At 31.5% G+C, this 20,130-nt stretch overlaps 2 protein-coding genes and 1 long non-coding RNA gene across 5 annotated transcripts in view; 1 reads left to right on the top strand and 2 right to left on the bottom strand.

The window, feature by feature from the left end:
- Positions 1-824: 824 nt before the first annotated feature.
- LOC106688849 (uncharacterized) lies at positions 825-13,783 on the bottom strand. Its single transcript, XM_014433521.2, has 5 exons — positions 13,571-13,783; positions 13,437-13,506; positions 5,066-6,358; positions 3,429-3,846; positions 825-1,277 (listed from the first exon to the last, which is right to left on the bottom strand). Exons 1-5 carry the CDS (start codon positions 13,657-13,659, stop codon positions 844-846), a joined length of 2,304 nt encoding a protein of 767 aa, XP_014289007.1. The 5' UTR covers positions 13,660-13,783; the 3' UTR covers positions 825-843.
- The window catches only part of LOC106688851 (uncharacterized), a 19,936-nt gene continuing 13,335 nt past the window's right edge, over positions 13,530-20,130 (top strand). For both annotated transcript variants that reach the window (XR_010842857.1, XR_010842858.1), the window contains exons 1-2: positions 13,530-13,641; positions 17,096-17,251. This is a non-coding gene — a long non-coding RNA (uncharacterized lncRNA). The remainder of the gene's footprint in view (positions 13,642-17,095; positions 17,252-20,130) is intronic.
- Positions 17,706-20,130, bottom strand: part of LOC106688850 (monocarboxylate transporter 12) — a 31,604-nt gene continuing 29,179 nt past the window's right edge. For both annotated transcript variants that reach the window (XM_014433523.2, XM_014433522.2), the window contains exon 12: positions 17,706-19,033. In XM_014433523.2, coding sequence (XP_014289009.1) covers positions 18,849-19,033 — 185 coding nt within the window. In that variant the 3' untranslated portion in view covers positions 17,706-18,848. The remainder of the gene's footprint in view (positions 19,034-20,130) is intronic.

Raw genomic sequence — 20,130 nt, 5'->3', positions numbered from 1 at the left:
TATTTATTTCTAATTTCATAGGGTCTCTAGACCCCACCCGATTTCCTAAATTATCTGATTGGCTCTCCCCTCACGTGAACATATATATTTTTTAGCTCTGACAACCTTGACTCTCATAGGTCTTCGTAACCACTGTAAACATCTCTAACCACTAAACCATATGTTATGTTTATAAATATGTAAAGTCATTTTAGTCTTCACTGTTGTTTAAGTTTGTTAACTCGCAGGACATGACCGCGGCAGTGAAGACATCACACAACAGATAAGATCCAATAGGGGGCCATTGTTTAGTATTGATTTCATAGTCATTATATTAACACAATAACCAATAAAATCCCCCTCAGGGATTTAGAGTTGGTTTAAGAAAATATAAGTATGTTGAAAACTTAGTCATAATGTCTCTCTCAATTTCTACCTTGTCTTTCCACTCTAACGTTTAAGAAAATGTATTCCATCATACAATCAGGGTTCTTGGAGTAAAATACAAGAGACTCTGATGTAAACAGTAGCTGTTATTATGGTGAACATATATATAGCCATTTCAAGAAAAAAAAATTATAAGTAAACCCAATAAACAAAAAAAAAAAATAAGGATTACTTTTGTACATAAAGTATTTGTATATATGAGTGATAAGCACTGAGAAGATTGGAGTAATACAATAATTTGATGGAAATAAATAAAAATGGTAAATACGGCATTTTATTGTTTTCCCATATATAATATGTGGATCAACGAAATTTTATAAGAAATGTAAATTATAAATTCTTATCAAGAATATTCTGCATTATCATGAATATCTACATAATACATTACAATACACAAATCGTAAAAAAATATTTATATTATACAGTTAGATAAATCTCCCATTCCGAATCTGTGGAATTTTTATCATCTTCTTCATCGTCCTCATCGTCATCTTCGTAGGTATCTCTGACCCAACGATAATTGTTATAGAATCTAAGACGTTTTGGGCAGACATAGTTAGGTTTATCGTATCTGTATCCTACGTTTGGGCCATACATGTAATCGTATGGGTAGAGTTTGTTGAAGGGAAGTATGTTGGGTGAGTAAAGATTGTTATAAGAAAATGGTGGAGGAAACATCTGACGATAGAGGGATGGTTTGTAGTAAATCGGGTTTGGTTGAATTGAGTCTTGTTCAGCACCAATTAGTGATAGAGACAACTTTCTTGTCAGCGGATCCCTCACAACTACAACCGGTATATCAGAGAGACTCGGAGGAATCCTCACTACAACCTTGGCGTCCTTCTTATTTCCTGTCCAACAATATATTCAATTAAATATTAACAAAAATATCAAATAAAACTTAGAAAAATATACCATCAATAAAATATTTTTAGGAAAAGACAGTATAGTATAAAAATATCACTCAGCCAAAAAAAAAAATTAATTAAATAATTATTATTCATAAACAAACATTGTAAACATGAAAATTTATTTTTTAGCTATTTTCTGACCAGCTCTGGTATACATTTTTGAGTTTCTAAGCCCTTGTGTTCTTTTTAGTAACAAAATATATAAGATGGATGGGGAACGTAGGTTGATGTATGACCGCATAAGTCAAACATAACGGAATGAAAGTAAATTTGGAAGGAAATTGATTTGTACTAGGCTGCAAGGGAGTGAAGCGCGTAAGCGACCTAGTGGATGAAAAAAAAAACTTATGTAAGAGGGTGCTTATATGTTCTTAATTCTTTTGATTGAAGTAGTCATTTATTAACGATATAACGCTGAATATAATATGAATTAAAGAACAAACAGTCTCATTAGGTTTATTACACACCATATGTTTAATATAATGTGTAATGATATCCAATAGTTCTCATTGGATGAACCTGAAGGATCTTTATATCTTCTCTTCAGCAGAAGGCTAATTAGTAGCATTAACCTTCAAACGCTCTCCAGCATGAGGTAGCAGTTTGCTATTCTGGTACAGATTAGTGTCAATACATTTTCGTCCTTAATCTACCTCGTAGATTGTTTCAGAAAATTGGTCTAATTTCATGAAAAGTTCTTTGCGAACTTTGCTCAGCTTAATCCTATTCGAGTTGTTACCTATTTCTATGATGCCAAATGATTTTTCTTGTTTCGATCTATTCTTTATTTATTGTATTTTTGAGAATTCGAGAATGTTGCTTAATTATCCTCTTTCAAGTTTCTGTTCAATCACAAATAATCTGGTAAAATGTATCCCTTTTATTAGGGAACTTATGATAGAGTAACATAAAGTATTTGAAAAGGCCAAAGTCTTATGAAATACAAATTCTTTGAAGTTTTGAAGTATGTTCTCCATAGATACCAAATTGATAACTTTAAAGACGGCTTCAAATATCTTTGTTCTTAAAATCTTTCTATACAGGATTTCTGGAGAGTGCATTCTCTTCCTCATTACCCTTGCCCGGTGAATAACTGATTGTAAAATCATATTGTGAAAGATAATGAACGTCAAGTTTTCTGTAGGTATTTTAAAAAATTTTAAGGGCTCACATTAAGATATATTTTCCGAATTAGTGACCAAGTAACCAATTTTGCCAGTAATGTAGTAACTCTTTTATTATGTTCAAGGTGTGGCGCTTCTAAAAGGCTTTAGCTTTATGGATAAATAATATCGTGGATGCTGTCCACCATAATCTTGAATTTGTTTTAAAACTACTTCTACACCAATGCCATTAACATCCGTGTATAGATTCGGCTTAGATCGCAAAGGGCTTGACAAGAAGTATTTGTTCATTTGGAAATAAGTTTGATAACATTCTCCAGACCATCGAAAAGTTGTTTTTTTTTTCGGAGAACTTTAGAACCTTGTTTTCACCCCGGCTCATTTACTAGTATTAAAGTACAAGTTGACCCAGTTTTTATAAAAGGCGAAAGGATTAAATTTCCATGCTCGTACAGAAGTTATTTTTATTAGTATCGGGGCTCTGAATGCTCAGAGGTAAAGTGAGTAAATGCTGGTAGAGCAATGGTTCTCAATTCACTGACGAAAGGGGACGAGAAAGTTGCCTAAAATTATTGGAAGCAATTTAGTGTTAAAAAACCTTAGAAAAGTACTAATGTTTAGCGATTTTTTCAAGATGGATAAAACCCACAAGTAAGGAGATCGAAAACTTGAATTTTTCACTACAGGGTCAATACATATAACATACATAAAAATCATTTTTGCTCTTCATTTTGTTTGCGAAACCCCTTTTTTGAACTGTCTATGTTGGTAAATTAAAATTATCAAAATAATTGAGCTTCTTTTTATATGATAATTTGAATGTGGTCCAAAGCTACTTTGCACTAACCAAAGTAAATACAACAACAAATATATTCCTTATAATCAGCCTTTAAAATCAGAAATATTGTGTCCTATTTTTTTTTTCTGCTATTGAGTATGTAACTTTTATATATTATTTTTATTTTACCTGCAAGTTGATTGACTACATAATGCGCAGTCGTAGAACTAGTTAGAGCCTTGGAAGATATAATCTGAGTAGTAAGGTGAGTTGATTTCCGTCTGCAATGTTTTCTATTCTTCCTACTTTTTTCTTTCTTCTTTTCGAAACTTTTTCCGGAATCATTTGTAGAACTCTTTCCAGAATCCTTTCCGGAATCACTTACAGAATCGTCATCGAATTTTTTTCCATTGTTCTTGTCATTCTTTTTTCCAGGTACATATGTAGGGGACAGGATGTCATCAAGTTGGTCTTCATTACCGGAACAAGTTGGAAACCGGAGGTCAAGAGGAAGTTTCGGATATGGCGGTGTCTCAATGTGACGAAGTCTTGTTTCTGTTGTTCTTTCATCATATAAGTATCCTTTTCTAGTATTTTTACAAATATCCTGAAAACAGAAATAAAAAAAAGCTAGATATATTTGCTTAGTCATATTAATTAAATGAATTCCTGCCTAAAGTAAAATTTATTCAAGGGAGAATGTTAAACTGTAATCTTATCTATATTCGAAAGAAAGATAATATCTAAAAAGAAATAAATAAAAGTTAATATTATTGATATTTGACGTTTTTATATCTATATTTCCCTATTGTTATGTTTTATATTGAGATATACCAATCCAGTGTATCGGTCAAACTTGTTTGTTATTAAAGTATTTATGTATAAAATAGGTTTTATTTAAATTTTAGTACAAAATCTATGCATTATAATTATTATTCAATTATTGAAAAAAATTGCTGTTAATGTCTATCACTGTAACCTAATTATATGCTAGAAGTTAAATTTAGTGAAAAACGGTCGTTACTTTAACTTAAGTTGTTGTTCTCGTAGCACAATTAATCGGAAAAATGTAATAGTCAGATTACAAATAGTGGATGGGACAAGAAGTCACTCACTCAGAAGAGAACTGTTGCCTTCGGCTAGGCATAAACGATGGGAAGGAGCATTCGTTCTTTTGGATCATCCCTGATAGTAGCCTTTGAAAACACGGTCTCTGGGCATTTGAACAGCAGAAACATTTAGTGTAGGAATTCGAAGATTTACGAAGGATGTATATTTATACGAAGGATTAGTCAAAGTAAACAACGGTTGAGGATTAAAATGAAGATATTAATGCTAGCTATGAATTTGTGCTCAAATGCTTTTGTAACGACCTAGTATTTTGATAAAAAAACACGATACTATTTCATCGTTGTTTACATGCACTATGAAGAAGAAAGCAAAGAAGAGAAAGCTATTTTAAGAATTTAAAAAGTTTAATTTGCATTATTATTTTGCCTTAATTATACCATTCCTTTTAACTATCACATTCAATTCAATTTTTTTACTAATACAACTTGTAGCTGTTCAATTCTCCCGACATGTAGCATGGACCCAAGACCTTGCGACTACTGGAAAATTTTAATGGGTCATCGATTTAACGCCATTTTATAGTAGTTGGAACATAAAACCGATCTTTTGACTTATTCACTTGTGTTAAAAAAGAAACGTTGGAATAAAGGCTTTCTGTCATGGTATAAGTGTAAAGTGGTAGCTAACCTAGGTATCTTTTTTCTTTTAATGAAGTATAAAGTAGCAAATATAAATTATTTCTGGAGTATTCTTACATATGTCACGCCCTCGTAGTTAAAATCATCTTCACATTCAGTTGCATTTGTGCCAGATTTAGTTTGATCATTTGTAAAATTATTCATTTTACTCTTAGTATTTTGCTCAACGGTAGATAAAGTAGCAGCTGTGAAAACTGTTTTTTGTTGGTTTGGGACAGATCCACTGTTTGGAAATGTGTTTGAATCCTTTGAACTTGATAGCATGTCAAGCCTATCGGGGATAGTTTCAGAATGATATGTTTCAGGCCGCTCATCACTTTTAGATGCGGTCATTCCAAGACTACTGTGTGCTTCCTCTGTTGTGCTTGTTTCATATATTTCTGTACTGCTTGTAACAGGACCTACTGTGACACTAATGGATTTCTTTATTGTACTTTCTTCATATATTTCTGGCTGCTCATCACTTTTAGATGCGGTCACTTCAAGACTGCTATGTCCATTTATTGTGCTTTGTTCATATATTTCTAAACTGCTTGTAACAGGAATTACTGTTGAGCTGTATTTCTTTGTTGTGCTATCTTCATATATTTCTGGACTGTTTGTGGCCGGCTCTACTTTTGGGGTTTCTGCAGTGGTCAAAACGACCTGGTCAATCGTTGATTTTGTTATACTAACTTCTTCGTCATCGTAATCATCTGTGTAATACTTTAATTTGGTGATAGTCCTGGATCTATTGCTTGTGGTCTCCAAAGACTGTCCGTTAGTTAAACTCCCTGTATCCATGGAATATTCAGAAGAATCAGTTCCTACATTGGATTTTGTATTTTCGATCTCCGTTGTTGAATCAAGCATTTGATTCTGATACGTGTGGTAACGATTGCGACAGTGACCTCGACCCTTAGGGACTTTTCGCTCAGTTGGTTCCTGAATGTCGTCAGTAAGCGGGCATTCTGTGGTCTTTGGTGGTAGATTATCTTCAACGATTGGTGTTAAATCATCTTGATCATCAACATATGATGATTCGTCAGCTACAGTGTCAGTGGTATTCATTTCTTTTAATGAAGTAGCAGATGTTTCGTATTCAGCAGAATCAGCATTAGATGTTGAATTGTCATCGTCATCATCATAGTAATCATAGTCGTCATATGCAATATCCCCATCATCATCTCCCCCTTCACTATCACCAGCATCAGGATCATCTTGATCTTCTTGCGCATTGTAAATTCTCTTTGGTTTTCCAGTTTTTAAGCAATCCGCTTCTTCTACATATCTACATTTGCGATGTTTTTTCCATCTCAGTTTTCCAACACTTTTTATATCATGATTTTTTATTTGAACTGGAAACCAAGCCTGCAAATGAAATGAAGGTATAATAACGATGAATCGATGCACCAAACTATTTTTTGTAGGACGAATAGAACATTTGTTGATATGTTAATTGAAAATATAAAATGTTTATCCCCCAAAAAATAAGTCATTATGATGATTGAAATGTTTATAAACGAATTGTTTTAAGATATGATTTTAGTACTGATACTCTTTTTGTAAGTGTTTATAACATTTCCTGCTCAAGAAAATAGAATTTTCATTTTGCGTTCGTTAAAGACTGAATGAAAGATGGATAAATAGTATCATATCTAGTATTATAGATAGAGTGGTCTAGATGGCCTGGATCTTTTAGAAATATAAACTGCTCAAAATTGAATAGAGATATTGTTGGTTATTTACGATTCATTTTTCCTAGAATTTTTATAATAAAATTCATTAAAAATTAGCACAAGTTGTATTTGATCTCGAAAAATGTTTTAAAAAATTAAATAATTTAAAGTTTTCGTTAACTTGTTTTGTTTTTATTGCAACTTGTGAAAATTTTATAAAATCATTTCCCTAATATCCCCTGTTATGCAACATCCCTCTACACCCATTGGTCAACTATTGATAATATTGCAGATTTCGAAAGAAATTTCATTCCGTAAACGTTGTAATATTGTTATAAAGATTAAGAAGCTGTGGATTCCACATTGTCTCAATGTGATTGAGATCTGAAAACAACGTAGGAAGGGGCAGATGTGAAATACCCAGATTTTTTAGGCATTGATGACCAAATCTTTTTTTATGAGGTCGCATATTGTCGTCAAGAAAACGGAAAACTGGGCCAATTATGGCCCTGGTTTGAAGGATGTAGTCCTCTATAATTTCTTGAACATAATGAACTGCAGTGAGATTAAAGTCGACTATATGGAATAGAGTCCGTTCGTCTGAATAGATGCCAGCCCATCCCACTCTCACCTCCTCTCAGACTGCATTAAAGGGACAACAAAATCCCACTCCCTGTTCTCGGTAGACCCTTCGACGCTTAGTATCGCTGTAAAAACAGAAGACCTGAAAAAATTACAGCATTCCAATTTGTATCCTCTTTGTACCATAATCTACGGTGTCTCCGGTGTGGCGCTATTGCTGCAGATTATCATAAAATGGCATAAGATGTTGAACCAACTTCGCTCAAACTATTAGTTGATATGGGCCTTGGCAGAACATTCGACACTTCATTTAGGGTCTATCGGGTACTCTGAAAAGAGTAGCGTCTTTCATTAATAACAATATTTCTGTCATCCCTTCGTGACGTAATGCGCTGAGATCTACTGCCAGGTCTCCAATTAGTACTTTCGGTTTTTCTTCATCTGGATAAAGCCCGGGAGACCACACTCTGCGAGATGCCAACGGCATCAAATATCCAGTACCCTTAACCACTTATTAAATGTGACAAAAGATGAAAACAACTACTTGTGTACACAATGAGTATTCTTGGTGTTAATCGTTTTGTTAATAATAAAAAATAAAGAATACTTGTCGTTTACTTTTTATATATACCAGCAACTAAGAGATTCCATAACAAAATAAACATTTTGTATTATTGTATTAAAACCCATAAACTAAGAATCAATTAGAAATATCCCTATCAAAATTTCTGAGCAGTTTATTTTATGTATTACCATTAAGTTGGAATGTTGGTAATTAAGACCCAATAGAAATGCATATCAGTAGAAAAAGGAAGTTTAATTTTCAGAAAGTAAAATAAGAGGTTTTCAGAAGAAAAAATAAAAAATAAAAATAGTATAAGAAATGATGCCATGATAACTGACCTATTTACTTGGCAGACTTTTCTTTTATGTAATTATATATGTTGATATAAATGCGAGATTGTTTGCCTAACTATTTTCCATGAATCGTAGTGAATAATTTAATTGGAATACATTTTTTTCAGTAAATAAATAATAAAGGAAGTGCTCAAATTATTGATAATTCATACACGTTTTTTAACTCCGAGAGGTTTTACTATTTTACATTTTACCAATTTGTTCTAGCCCGTGTGGAAGTGGCTAAATTTTGTACTTACTAAAAGATAACTATCACTTAGCAGACCGCTTTTGAATCCAGCACTCAGGAACCCTACATCCCTTGGGCTTTAACCCGTAAGTTGAGCACCAATAAGAAGGTAACAACACTGTTATAATTTGGGTGACGGCTTATCCCGCTTAATATAAACATACTCCTAACTCCAACCGATTAGATTTAAGTAAGATACTTCTTATCGGATTGCCTTCTTAAAAAAACAAATATAGATTCAACAACGATGTTGAAACCCTACCTTATTCGTTCTTATCCAAAACGTGGCTAATTTTTACGCAGTAGAGTCGTTTTTTAAAACAAAAAAACTGCTTAGAAGCAGTAGAAGTAGACTTCTGCTTTGAAACATCTTTTTGATGAAAGAACTTAGCGTTTATCTATTTAGTGATAGAACTTACGCTAACCTATAATTATCAAGCTTTAGGGTCATTATCTCATTACGATAAAATCCAGTCAATTTCTTTCCTTTTTATTTATTAATTGTTCCCTTATGATTTCCTCAACAACTTAATAACGTTGGCAAACATATATGATGATGCCTAGACGGTTGTTGAGGAATGATAGATGTATGAATGGGAGAGATAATTTTTTTTTTCTATCCGAAAGGGTGCTCTAATATTTTTCCAAGAATTTCCACCTCAATATTTTTAGAATTTTGAATTTTTGTCATTCTTAGTAAGTAGTATCTACTTCTTTTTTCTGAGAAGAAGTGAAAACAAATTAAATAAATACCATGTTCTGTATTTTAATCCAGTGATTAAAACGAGATTAAATTAAAACTGTTCCTTTCTCACTTGTAATGTAATTAAGAATTGATTCGTCACCACTGAGACATCAGTTAATCTAAAACCTGCCAATACCCCACTATACCATCTCATCCTAGGCCAAAAAGGGTGTGTTAAAGTGTGATATTAATTTTTATTGTATACAAGTTGCTCTATGGCAAACTGTGAATATATCGATTGTAGTTCACTAGCCGTTATGTTACCTAAAACAATGCGCGACGCACCACTGGTGTCCTTGATGTTCAGTTAATACTCTACAGAGCTATAGCTACTTTCATGGAAAGGGAGCTGGAAAGAACATAATATTAATTATGATCTTCCATTTTTATGAGAATATTTTTTTCTCTTGAACTTAGTTTTTTTTAAATTAAAAAAAGTGCTTTCTGATTCACGCACGGCAATTAGCTGGTGAAAAAGTTAAAAAATCATAAATATTTGCCGCCCTGCTTTAATGAAAAAACTACAAATGAAGTGAGATCTCCCAAAAAAACAACTCCGTTGTAAAAAATTCCTCACCAAATGCAAAACAAGAGCAGCTAAAAATTGTAAGCCGCAAAAAGAATATAAAAAATATTGCCCTGCCTAGAAAGGTGCCACGGACCTCGCACCACGTTTAAGCACATAACAAGTTCAGCTGATAATGGAAGATGAAAGCTATAAATGGACGAGGTGACTGTTTGTTATATACAACTTGTTATGTAGGAAAAGAAGGAAAAATAGTGCTGAATAAATAATGGAATGCATCATAAATTTGGTATTTTAAGTCTAGCTTTTCTCTTTTCTTTCTTATTTTTTCAGAAAGTGGTATTAGTTTGAGGCACCAAGGTTAGAGGTGCTTGGAGCACTTCAGTTTGAAAAGCACTGCTCTAAGTAGCCTTTAAATCAGAGATTGGTAAAATCATACAATCAAACCATTATTCAGTGGTTACATAGTTAAACTTACAGTTGTTATTGTCTAGACCGGACTGCTTTTTGGAATTACAGTAGTTAGTTATATCGAGTTTTGATTTTATATGTCAAAATATTCGTAGTTGCAATTAGTAAAGTTCTAGTTTTGTCATTTGTAGTTTAACATTTTTTTTTTTCTGACTATTTGAAAAGTAGACAAGTGTAAGAAAGTATTCGTAATTGTTTTTGCGCATGTATTCATATGTACAAATACTCAGTAGTAATTGTTACTTGTTCGCTGTTAGTAAATGCAGGTGCCGAGCTCAAATTCAATCGGTATTTATTATACTTTTGGGAAATATTATTCTGTTTTGTAATTGTGAGTCCAATATAACCAACTCTGTTCTCTTAACGAGCTGATCTGCTTCCTTCTAGATTCATAATGGCTGATTATGTCTTGGGAGAAGATGTCTAGTGAGAAAGAGTTTTGCCATTAAGGATTTTTTTAACACAAGAATTTTTTAAAGATTTTTTTAGAAGAACCTATGAATATTCTACAGTGTTGTCTTGGCATGCATCGTGAGTACGCAAATAAGTTCTTACAAAATACAACTGATTACTGATTTACTAATTATTACTTCAAGGGAGCAATTGTATCAAGGGCATTAATAAAATCACACACAACACCATGAAAATATTGTTAATAATAAGTAACAGGTTATTTTTATTTAGATACTGAATACTTGGCTGAATGAGATGGACAATAATACTCTGGCATGTCAGCGTGTTACAGTTGCGTTCAGCTTCGATACCAAGTAACAAATCGTTTTCTTTTAGCTACCAGCCCAAGATTTGCTAGTTTTTTAGTATCTACAATACATAAATGTTGTTGATTTTTTTAATTGGAGTCAAATGGCAAAATAGCATGCATGCTATCCAAATAGCATGTATACCACAGCGTACTATGTATTTGTAGATTTTTGAGGAGCATTCGATTCAGTCTCCCATTCAAAACTCTGGAGCAAACTTTTCTCAATGGAAATAAATGGCAAATTCATTAGAATGCTGGAAGATTTAAATAATAATGCAACAATGCAAGTAAAATGTGGAAACCACTTGATTGACCCAATAGAAATTACTGATGGTGTTCTCCAGGGAAATATATTAAGCCCCATATTGTTCTCTTTATTTGTCGCGGATATAGATACGTTTTTACAACGAAACGGGGCTTTTAAAATGAGGATATCACTATATGATGAAATTATAACCCTTATTTACGCAGATTATTTGGTCTTGATTGGAGATTCGGTGACCGATGTCCAATCGAAGCTAAATATTTTAAGTAAATACTGAAAATTTAATTCCTAGACTGTTAACATAGGAAAAACAATATTGTACAAAACTTATAGGGGTAGGCCTAAAAGAGGCAAAAGGTGTATTTCGAGGGGAGTATTGTTGAAGATGTACCCGAATATAAATACCTTGGTATAGCTTTTAGTTCATCAGGACTCTTTAAGCGTGCGATGAAGCAAATAGTATCGAAAAGCAACTTATGCATCGGGAAACACCCCTCACTTTATGGTAAGACTAGAAATGACCTCCATTCCTGTGGAATATCACGTTTTAAAGCAAATTTTGTACTTCTACTAAAAATTCTTAACATGAGTTGTACTCGCTTCGTAAAACGATTTGATTTAAAGCTACTGCATCTAGACAGCATCAACCATTTGAGTTTACAATATAACTTGGTAACGCAGACAAGAAAACTTTGGAATGTTTGACCCGATACTATTCAATGATCCGGTAAGTACCCAAATTAGAATGAGGGATATCCTGGATAGATGTAAGAAATTTGTCTAAGATGAAGACCACCTGTTATTACGAGAATCGACCTATAACCCGTGATACGGTAGGGTCTTCATTAAAACGGACGCTCCCCAAAAATCAACTGCCCCATAGCTTATTTGAGAATAATTGCTCAACTAAGACCATCCGGTAAATACAAATACAATTACTCTGAGTGTCGGTCAGCACAAATATATTTTAGACTCACAGAAGCTATGTCCTGCTTGTGATGGAACAACAATGGAGGATTGTTACCATTTCCTAACCGAACCGAAACTAAGCTATATGAACCAAAACTAGTTGTATGCATTTTTGTCTATACCCTCAAAATCGGATCTTAAACTCCTTTTTATATATCTAACCCAAAGCCTTATTCTCAGGGCAGGATACCTATCTTCACAATAAGATGAATAGTATTTTGTTTCTTTTATTTTATTAAGTAAGTAATGTCGTTTTTGTTCTGTTTCTTCACTCTGACTAATGTAGATAATCCCAGTTTGGGTTTAATGGTTGTTATTTGCTAATAAAAATGATTTTTAATTCACCATTTGGGTATTCTGTTTTGTTATTAGTTTATATAATAATCAAATAGTTTGTTGATTGTTTTATTATTATTTAATTACTATTACAGTTATTGTTAAATTATGTACTTTACAGGCAAACTCGGGGGTTGCCCCATGAATAAATAAATAAATTATTATTAGTTTTATACCACAGCGTATGGCGGGGCACGTGGACTATAACCTCCCTGAGTGCTTAGTTCAGAATGTTGTGGATTCCATTCCAACAATGGGCAGCTAATAATTATTTCTAGGTGGTTTCGAGAAATGAATCTTGACTCTCTTACTATGGCTAGTACAGGGTGGCAACGTCTAAGTCAGCGGTTCCTTAACTTTTTTCGCCACGACCCTCTTGTGAGGCTAAAAAAATTTAGAGCGGTTTGTTATGGAGGAAAAGAACAAAAACAGTGCAAAGGGAATGGAATGCACTGCATATTTTCTATTTTAAATCTAATTTCTTTTCTTTTCATTTTCATGTTTTCAGATAGTGGTATTCGCTTGTGGCACCAATGAAATACACTGGCACCTCAGTTTGAAAACCACTGCTCTGAGCCGTTAAATCAGGGGTTGGTAAGAGCATACAATCACCCTATTCCTCAGTTTAAAATAATATTATAAGTATATTTAATTACAATAAAATTAAAATGCTATCTATAAAACGGACTTCAGACATTTCTTGGGAGATGTGAAACGAGGATAAATTAATTTGTTAATATCATTAATTAATACCTAATTAAACGAGTGTTGGTAATAAGTGTGAAGAAATTTCATCATCTGGGATTTACAAAAAATATTTTTAAAACATCAGTGAGGGACAAGCTGTTTATAATAATCTTGGTTTATACGACTGTATCATAATGATATAATGACCTTTTAGTTAACAATTTATTGATGTAATAGGTCTATTTATTAATAAAGAATCCATTTTATAACATAACGTACCAATGATTTTCCTTTTAATTCAAAATCAATTAAAGACGGGACGTAAATCTCATTCCTCAGTTCGGGGGGCCTGCCATTAATATATTTTTGAAAAATGTTATTTTCTAGATCTAAGTACAATCACTTTAGCTTACCTTCTGCGCTTCATCTTTAAACAAGTGGATATATCAAAGAAGAAAACAAGAACGGATGTATAAAAGAACGGGTAATATATGTTCATCATGTATTTCCATACTGCATCACAGTAATTTTCAAATATTTGTAGTAAAAATATTGTTTAAACAAATCTAATCAAGTTATAATAGCTAGCAAACACTACATAGGTTAAGAAAATCTAATCGGTCACCTGGGTTAGATATCTTTCATTTTATTCACTTTCTAACTTAATCTATTGAGCATTAGGGGATGTTATTTGTTTTTCCACAACTACTTTTGTGAATTCAACTAAAATTTTGGGAAGTATGAAGGAAAACACTTAAATTTAGTGTTTTTAATGTTAACACCAACATCATAAATTATATTAATTGACTAAAACTTCTGGTATACTTTTTGTTAATTATTTTGTTTATCGAAATCCAAGGTTATTTTTCAACGTTTAAATAAGATTGAACAAAGGGAACGAAACTATCTACATAGAGTATTCTGAACTCAATCGACATTCCTACTTGTTTTATGTACAGCTTTTTTGAATTTCCAAATGAAACTAGGTAAGTCATTATACAAGTATAAAACTTATATCTAGCCGAGATGAAAACTTAAAAAAAAAAAAGGAAAGTGGGACTAGAAATTAGACGCACAAGTTTATCTTAAAGACTGCTTTATTTCTCGTTTTTAATACTGTCTCGCGTTGCTGACAAGGGAAAATTAGTAATTAATAAAATCTACACTTTACATTACATAGAATAAATATAAGAGTCAGAGCTTATTTAATGTCAACTCAAACGCACTAGCATCAAAGGTAGCATTAGGTTCAAAATGCTCATTTTGAAGATAATATAAGAGAAATGTTTTTCTCAATGGTTATATTTGATATGTGGGGTAATGAATCCGAATTTTTGGAAACTCACTACCTTCCAGGCTTGTAACAAAAACAAAACTTTTTTTTTTAAATAATTTATTTATTGTTATTTACAACTGTATACACATATATACAAGTAAAAAAAAAAAATTAACACGATTTTTGAACTTGTTCAGATTTTAGTTTATAACTAGAAAACTAACCATTTTTCGAAGATAATTATTCAATAGAGGATAGCGGAAGGGCTCAGTGGGTTTTATGGCACTACAAGGACCCAGGTACGAATCTGGCCATAGCAGATAATTATTCTGTTACTGTGGTCGTGAGTCAACCTCGTGGGTTCTGGAGCCCTCTGTTACCCTTAATTAGGGAAAACGTGGGGGTTGAGCGTGATCATGATTTTTATTATTATTATTATTTATTTATCACCCTACCCTGCCTATTAGGCAATACGGGTGTGTATATTTTTTCGCCCAGCCTTTCTCCTAAATTCTCTTGGTCAGCACTGACAATATCTAGAATTATTTTCAACATTTCTTCTACTGTAAGATAAAAAATCGACTAAAGTCTGATTCAAGTTTGTAGTCTGACCTTCCAAGTCCAAAAACAATGTCTAGGGTACAGTTCAGGTACATTGAAAAGTACTTGCATATCTTAATTCTAGGATTAAACACTTGTATAATTCAAAAGATGTAGCAGGCCCCAATTTTTTTAATATATTCTAGAAACCTTATGTTTCTTTCAGTAATTATATTTGTCAATAGAAAATAAAAAAGAAAGTTACTTTAAGGTTATTTTTTTAAACGTATTTTGATATGTTCAAAGGATGTAAAATTTTAAAATCTACCTCAGTTTGACCCTTTTAATTCCGAAGCCGATATATGGGCCTTAGCTGCACGGGCAAAAAGTGCCAGCGCCAATATATCGGCCAGCACCTTGTATCGCTTTAGTCCAAGATAACTCTATCTAAAAGTAAATATATAATATTATAAATGATCTCATTTCATTATGGTAGAATTTAAAAAAAATAGTTTTTTTAACAACAACAAAACAATATTTCGGAAGAGATGATACGTCCGGCGCTCACCATATACTTTGGAATTATTCTTTATTTTATTGTGCAATATCATATATTTTGTTACAATACAAAATCCATTGGGCATGCAAGGTATATACTTTTTAATAAATGATCTATATAAAGTTATGATGAAAAAATGACTTTTTGTACTTACTGCACATAGAAAAGGAGTAGGAGATAATAGTAGCTCAACAATTCCGGTATTTTTGGTCTGATTGAGTGAGCTCATTAAAGCTTCTACTCTCCTATTACAATATAAAAACATTTCCTAGTACAATTCACTGAGGAAATAGCTGTTCTAATTTTTACTATTAAATAATTTGAATTAAAATATCTTGAAAACTAAAAATCGGAATCAGGGCTGCGGTCAAAAATTCACTTATATTTATTCATCTATGTTTTATTAACTTTCACATTTACATTGTTTTTTTTTTTTGTAAACTTTTACGTCACATATTTCTATCAACTTATTTTACTTATCATTATCATCACCTATATTGTTAACATTGTATCACAAATTTTTCACTTATTTCTATACTTTATTACTTATTTTTAACCTTTTTATGTACTTCTTTTTACATCTCACCTTGTACTTTTATATATATTTTTATTTTATTTTGTAAACTTTCACTTCAGATTTTTAAATGACCTTATTTCACTTTATATTGTTCATGTTACTGGTGTTATCTTTACTGTTACTATTATCAGTGTAGATAAATTATTATTTTCACGATATATAAAAACTACAGTTGTTATCATTGTCTAATTATTTTTATTTTTTATTTATTTGTTTGAATTTTTTTTTTACTTATTTTTTTATTTCATTTTATTTTTTAAATATTCTCTATTTAATTTTACTTATTATTAGTTACTTCTTTTACAATCATTGTCATTATATCCTATATTGTATTAACTACCCTAACTATATTTTCTTCAGTATGTACTCGTATTATTAGTAACGCTATGCATCATCCTAATTTTACTTAGTTATTCCTAAATTAAAAAATTATTCTCATATTTCTGTATCTTTCTCTTATTATTTTTCATTTTTCGTCATATCTTTATGACTACTTCCTGTATACGTGACGTATTTGAAATAGAAATATAACCGTAAAACGGCTGGCCACCTCACCTCCACTCCTCCATGCTTCCTATTAATTGTCACCTTCTGTTCAACCGTTCGCTTTGAACAGGTAAGTGGTCCTGATTTGTTATTTGCTCATTTATTATCATTATTATTATTTTTATTTATATTTTCTTTCAAGACATTTATTTCATCTCTCTCTCTTTTTTTCTTTTATGTTCGTCTCCTGTACTTTCTTAACTGTATATTTTACGTATTTTTAAAAATTTTTATTCTTACCATTGTTACTTATTTTTTTATTCTTATCATTGTTTATTCAAGTTTATTTTGTATTAATACTATTTTATGTCTTCCTTCCTTTTATTTATATGTAATTTCTTATCACTTTATTTTTACATAATATTTATTCTAGCTTAAATTACTTTATTGTATCTTATTGTTGTAATATTCTCAGTTTTTTTTTTTTTGTGTCTTTTTAGTCTTGATGAAGACCTGCAAAGTGGGGCGAAACGTCGAACATTAAAATAGTTATAAACTATTTGTTTCTCCTCTGACCGCAACCCTGACCATCTTCTTATATTTAAGAATTTACGGTCAACTATATATACATATACAAAAAATTGGAATCGCTTACTGTAAGTAAGATAAATATAGCTATCACATTGAATTTTTTTTTCATAACAATGAAATTCAATAAATTCAGAACAATTTAAGCCATATTTATGGTTTATAAAGTTGTTAAAATATAGTTCATATCGTAATTCCAACTTCCTGTCCATTGTTCATTCAACTACGCTTGATTCAAAAACTCAATGTATTGTATAGAATACTTGTATTATTAGTCCGAACCATATGTTAGTAGAAATTAGAAACAAACTGATTATTTGTTAGTTGTCAGGACTTTATGGCAATATATATAAGGGAAAGTAAAATTATTTCTTGAGCTTAAAAAAAAAATCTCTTTCTTTATTGACCACATTGCATCATTGATACGTGGTATGTCCAAGAATATTTTTCAACTCAATTTTGAAGACCTTGGGTCGTAGTGATACAATCCAGTAGATTCTGTTTTTACTATAATAAAAAAAGTTGTAATAAATATTATACTTATTAAAATCGTTTTCTTCTTAGTTCCATAATCATGAGATGCCGCAGCTTAAACTAAGATATTTTGGTCAATGTAAGTACTCATGATCTTTTAAATTTTTAAAAATATTCTTCTATTGTATAGAACAATAAAATAGGCCAAAAGGCCAGGCACTGGAGTAGATATTTTTGTCTATGTTGAAGAACAGGTCATAATTGTTGATGACTAAAGAGATTATTGAGATAATATTTATTTATACAGTGAGATGTTTTTTCCTTAAATACCAGTTTTAGAAATGAATAACGTGAATATTTGTAAATGGTAACAATAACAGCAAAACAGTTGGAGGGAGTCCATGATACTGTAGATAGCACATACCATTATTATTATTAATTAGAGTAGATGGTGGGAAGATCTATAATATTAAGTTCAGAAGTGAAAATTTCATCTGAACAGGAAAGAAAACTGTTTTTTTCTTTAAGTACTTCGTAAAATGTTAGTTTCCTCATAGCAAATACAAAAGTAAATCAACAAATACTAATAGTATTTGAAGTTATTATATACTAATATGCTATTGAATCTAATGTAATAAAAGAACTTTATTTTCATTATACTATTATACTAGAAGACAGTAAGTGACATCCAGGGGCTGCTCTGTAATCCTGAGGTCTGTAGCTATTCCAAAATCTAAATTTCAAAAAATGTGCTACAACTTTTATTTAACAAATACTGTTTAATAAATACTAAGTAAAAGATTAATTTAAAATTAAAATAATTCGTATATTTTATTTTATTCTAGTAGAGTTCTTTTTATGCAAAAAACAATATTAGACTTTTTTTTTTTTGGATTAGTTATAGAGGAATAAAACAATACGAACCACTATAATGTGAAACGAAAAAATGACGAAGTTATGAGTATTAAATGAAAAACTTGAAATGGAGATTCGAGGAGGATTAGGAAGGAGTGGGGGTGGGGATCTTTAGGAAAAACAACAGGATAGATCATAACAACTGACAAAAATAATCAGCTTGTCTCTGATTTCTCTTGACAGAAATCCTCCATTGTATCCAGCAGTAATAGGCTGGCTGATAAGTAAGGTATTAAGAAGCTACCAAGTTATCAGAGCCGACCAACGTTTACTCCATCATGCTTTTGTTATTGGTATTTTGTCTCCAGTTTCTGTTTGTAAAGTGTCGACATTTGCCTGCTTCTTATTTTTAAACTTTAGAATGATTATTTCTAAAACCCATGTAATCAATACCGAAGCCGTTACTAGAGTTTGGAAATGGATAAATAAAGCATAGCTGTTAGTGAAGTCTCTTATGTATCCTGAAAAATAAAACATGAAAACCTGCATTAGTTATATATTCGTTTTATAATTATAAATAAAATTGTAGTACAAACAGAAAAATCACAAACAATAATTCATTTTGACCATGTGTATTATTAATAAATGGAATATGGTCCAGGTGCGGTAAAAAAAAACTCAAATAGTTCAAACTATTTTAAGGAGCCAACGTTTCGTCCCACGTTTCAGGGCTTCGTCGGGGCTAAAAAGAGATACAAACACTTAACATAAGTAAAATAGTAAATGGCAAATTAAAAGGGTATACAATGAAATGAGAATATTCTTACCCTAAGTATGGGGTGAATTTAATTTTATTTTAGTGCTACTATCCTTCCTTTTTCTTTTATATTTATGTATTATATCTTTTTTATTATACAATTTACATACCTCTGTATCACTATATTGTCTTTCTGTATAATTTATATACATCGTATCCCATTTTTTTCCTTATTTCTTCTTTGTTTTCTATCCGTGTACATTTAAAAAAAAAATCTTTTTGTTATATTTTTCTTCTCCCCCCCTTATATTATGTATATTATCATTATATTGTTATCTCATTTTAATATTTTCTACACTATTTACTTTCAAATTTTTTTCAAATATGACTTACTTAACTGCCATCCCTATTCCTCCGAATACAAACGGTTCACTCTGTCTATGACTTCAGTCAAAATAGGTACGAATTCTGTCTCGCTCATTTTCTTCCTTTATCCTTGATTTTATTCTTAACCTCCTTTTCATCTCTTAGTTTGTACTTTCTTTTATATTTCATCTTTTTATCTGTTACTATTTCCGTTTTCATTTATTGTTTATATACCTTTTATTTTTCTTATTTATTTTTACGTTTCATTGTAGACACTTGTAATTTTCTATTTACTTTTTTCCTTATGTTAAATGTTTGTATCTTTTTATCTCGATGAGGCAATGATTCGAGCGGTGGCCGCGTATAACCACTCAATTCATTCAACCACGGGTTCTCGCCATTCGAAGTCCTCTTTGGCCTCCAAGGGCGACGGAGAAACTTCACGGACACAGCGGATGCGGAGGGTGAGGTTATTAGTCATGGGATGGTTATGCG

Source organism: Halyomorpha halys, unplaced genomic scaffold (genome assembly GCF_000696795.3).
Source record: "Halyomorpha halys isolate HHAL.00 unplaced genomic scaffold, Hhal_1.1 Scaffold1218.1, whole genome shotgun sequence".
NCBI lineage: Eukaryota > Metazoa > Arthropoda > Insecta > Hemiptera > Pentatomidae > Halyomorpha > Halyomorpha halys.
Note: the sequence above shows the minus strand (reverse complement) of the source record. Positions and strands in the feature narration are given on the sequence as shown.

What these genes read in the sequence shown, in the direction of transcription:
- LOC106688849 (XM_014433521.2), bottom strand. Translation starts at nt 13,659, where the DNA reads ATGATGAACATATATTACCCGTTCTTTTATACATCCGTTCTTGTTTTC. An exon ending in TTAAAGATGAAGCGCAGAAG is followed by an intron (nt 13,507 to 13,570) that starts GTAAGCTAAAGT and finishes TATTAATGGCAG; the next exon opens with GCCCCCCGAACTGAGGAATG. An exon ending in AATTAAAAGGAAAATCATTG is followed by an intron (nt 6,359 to 13,436) that starts GTACGTTATGTT and finishes TTTCATTTGCAG; the next exon opens with GCTTGGTTTCCAGTTCAAAT.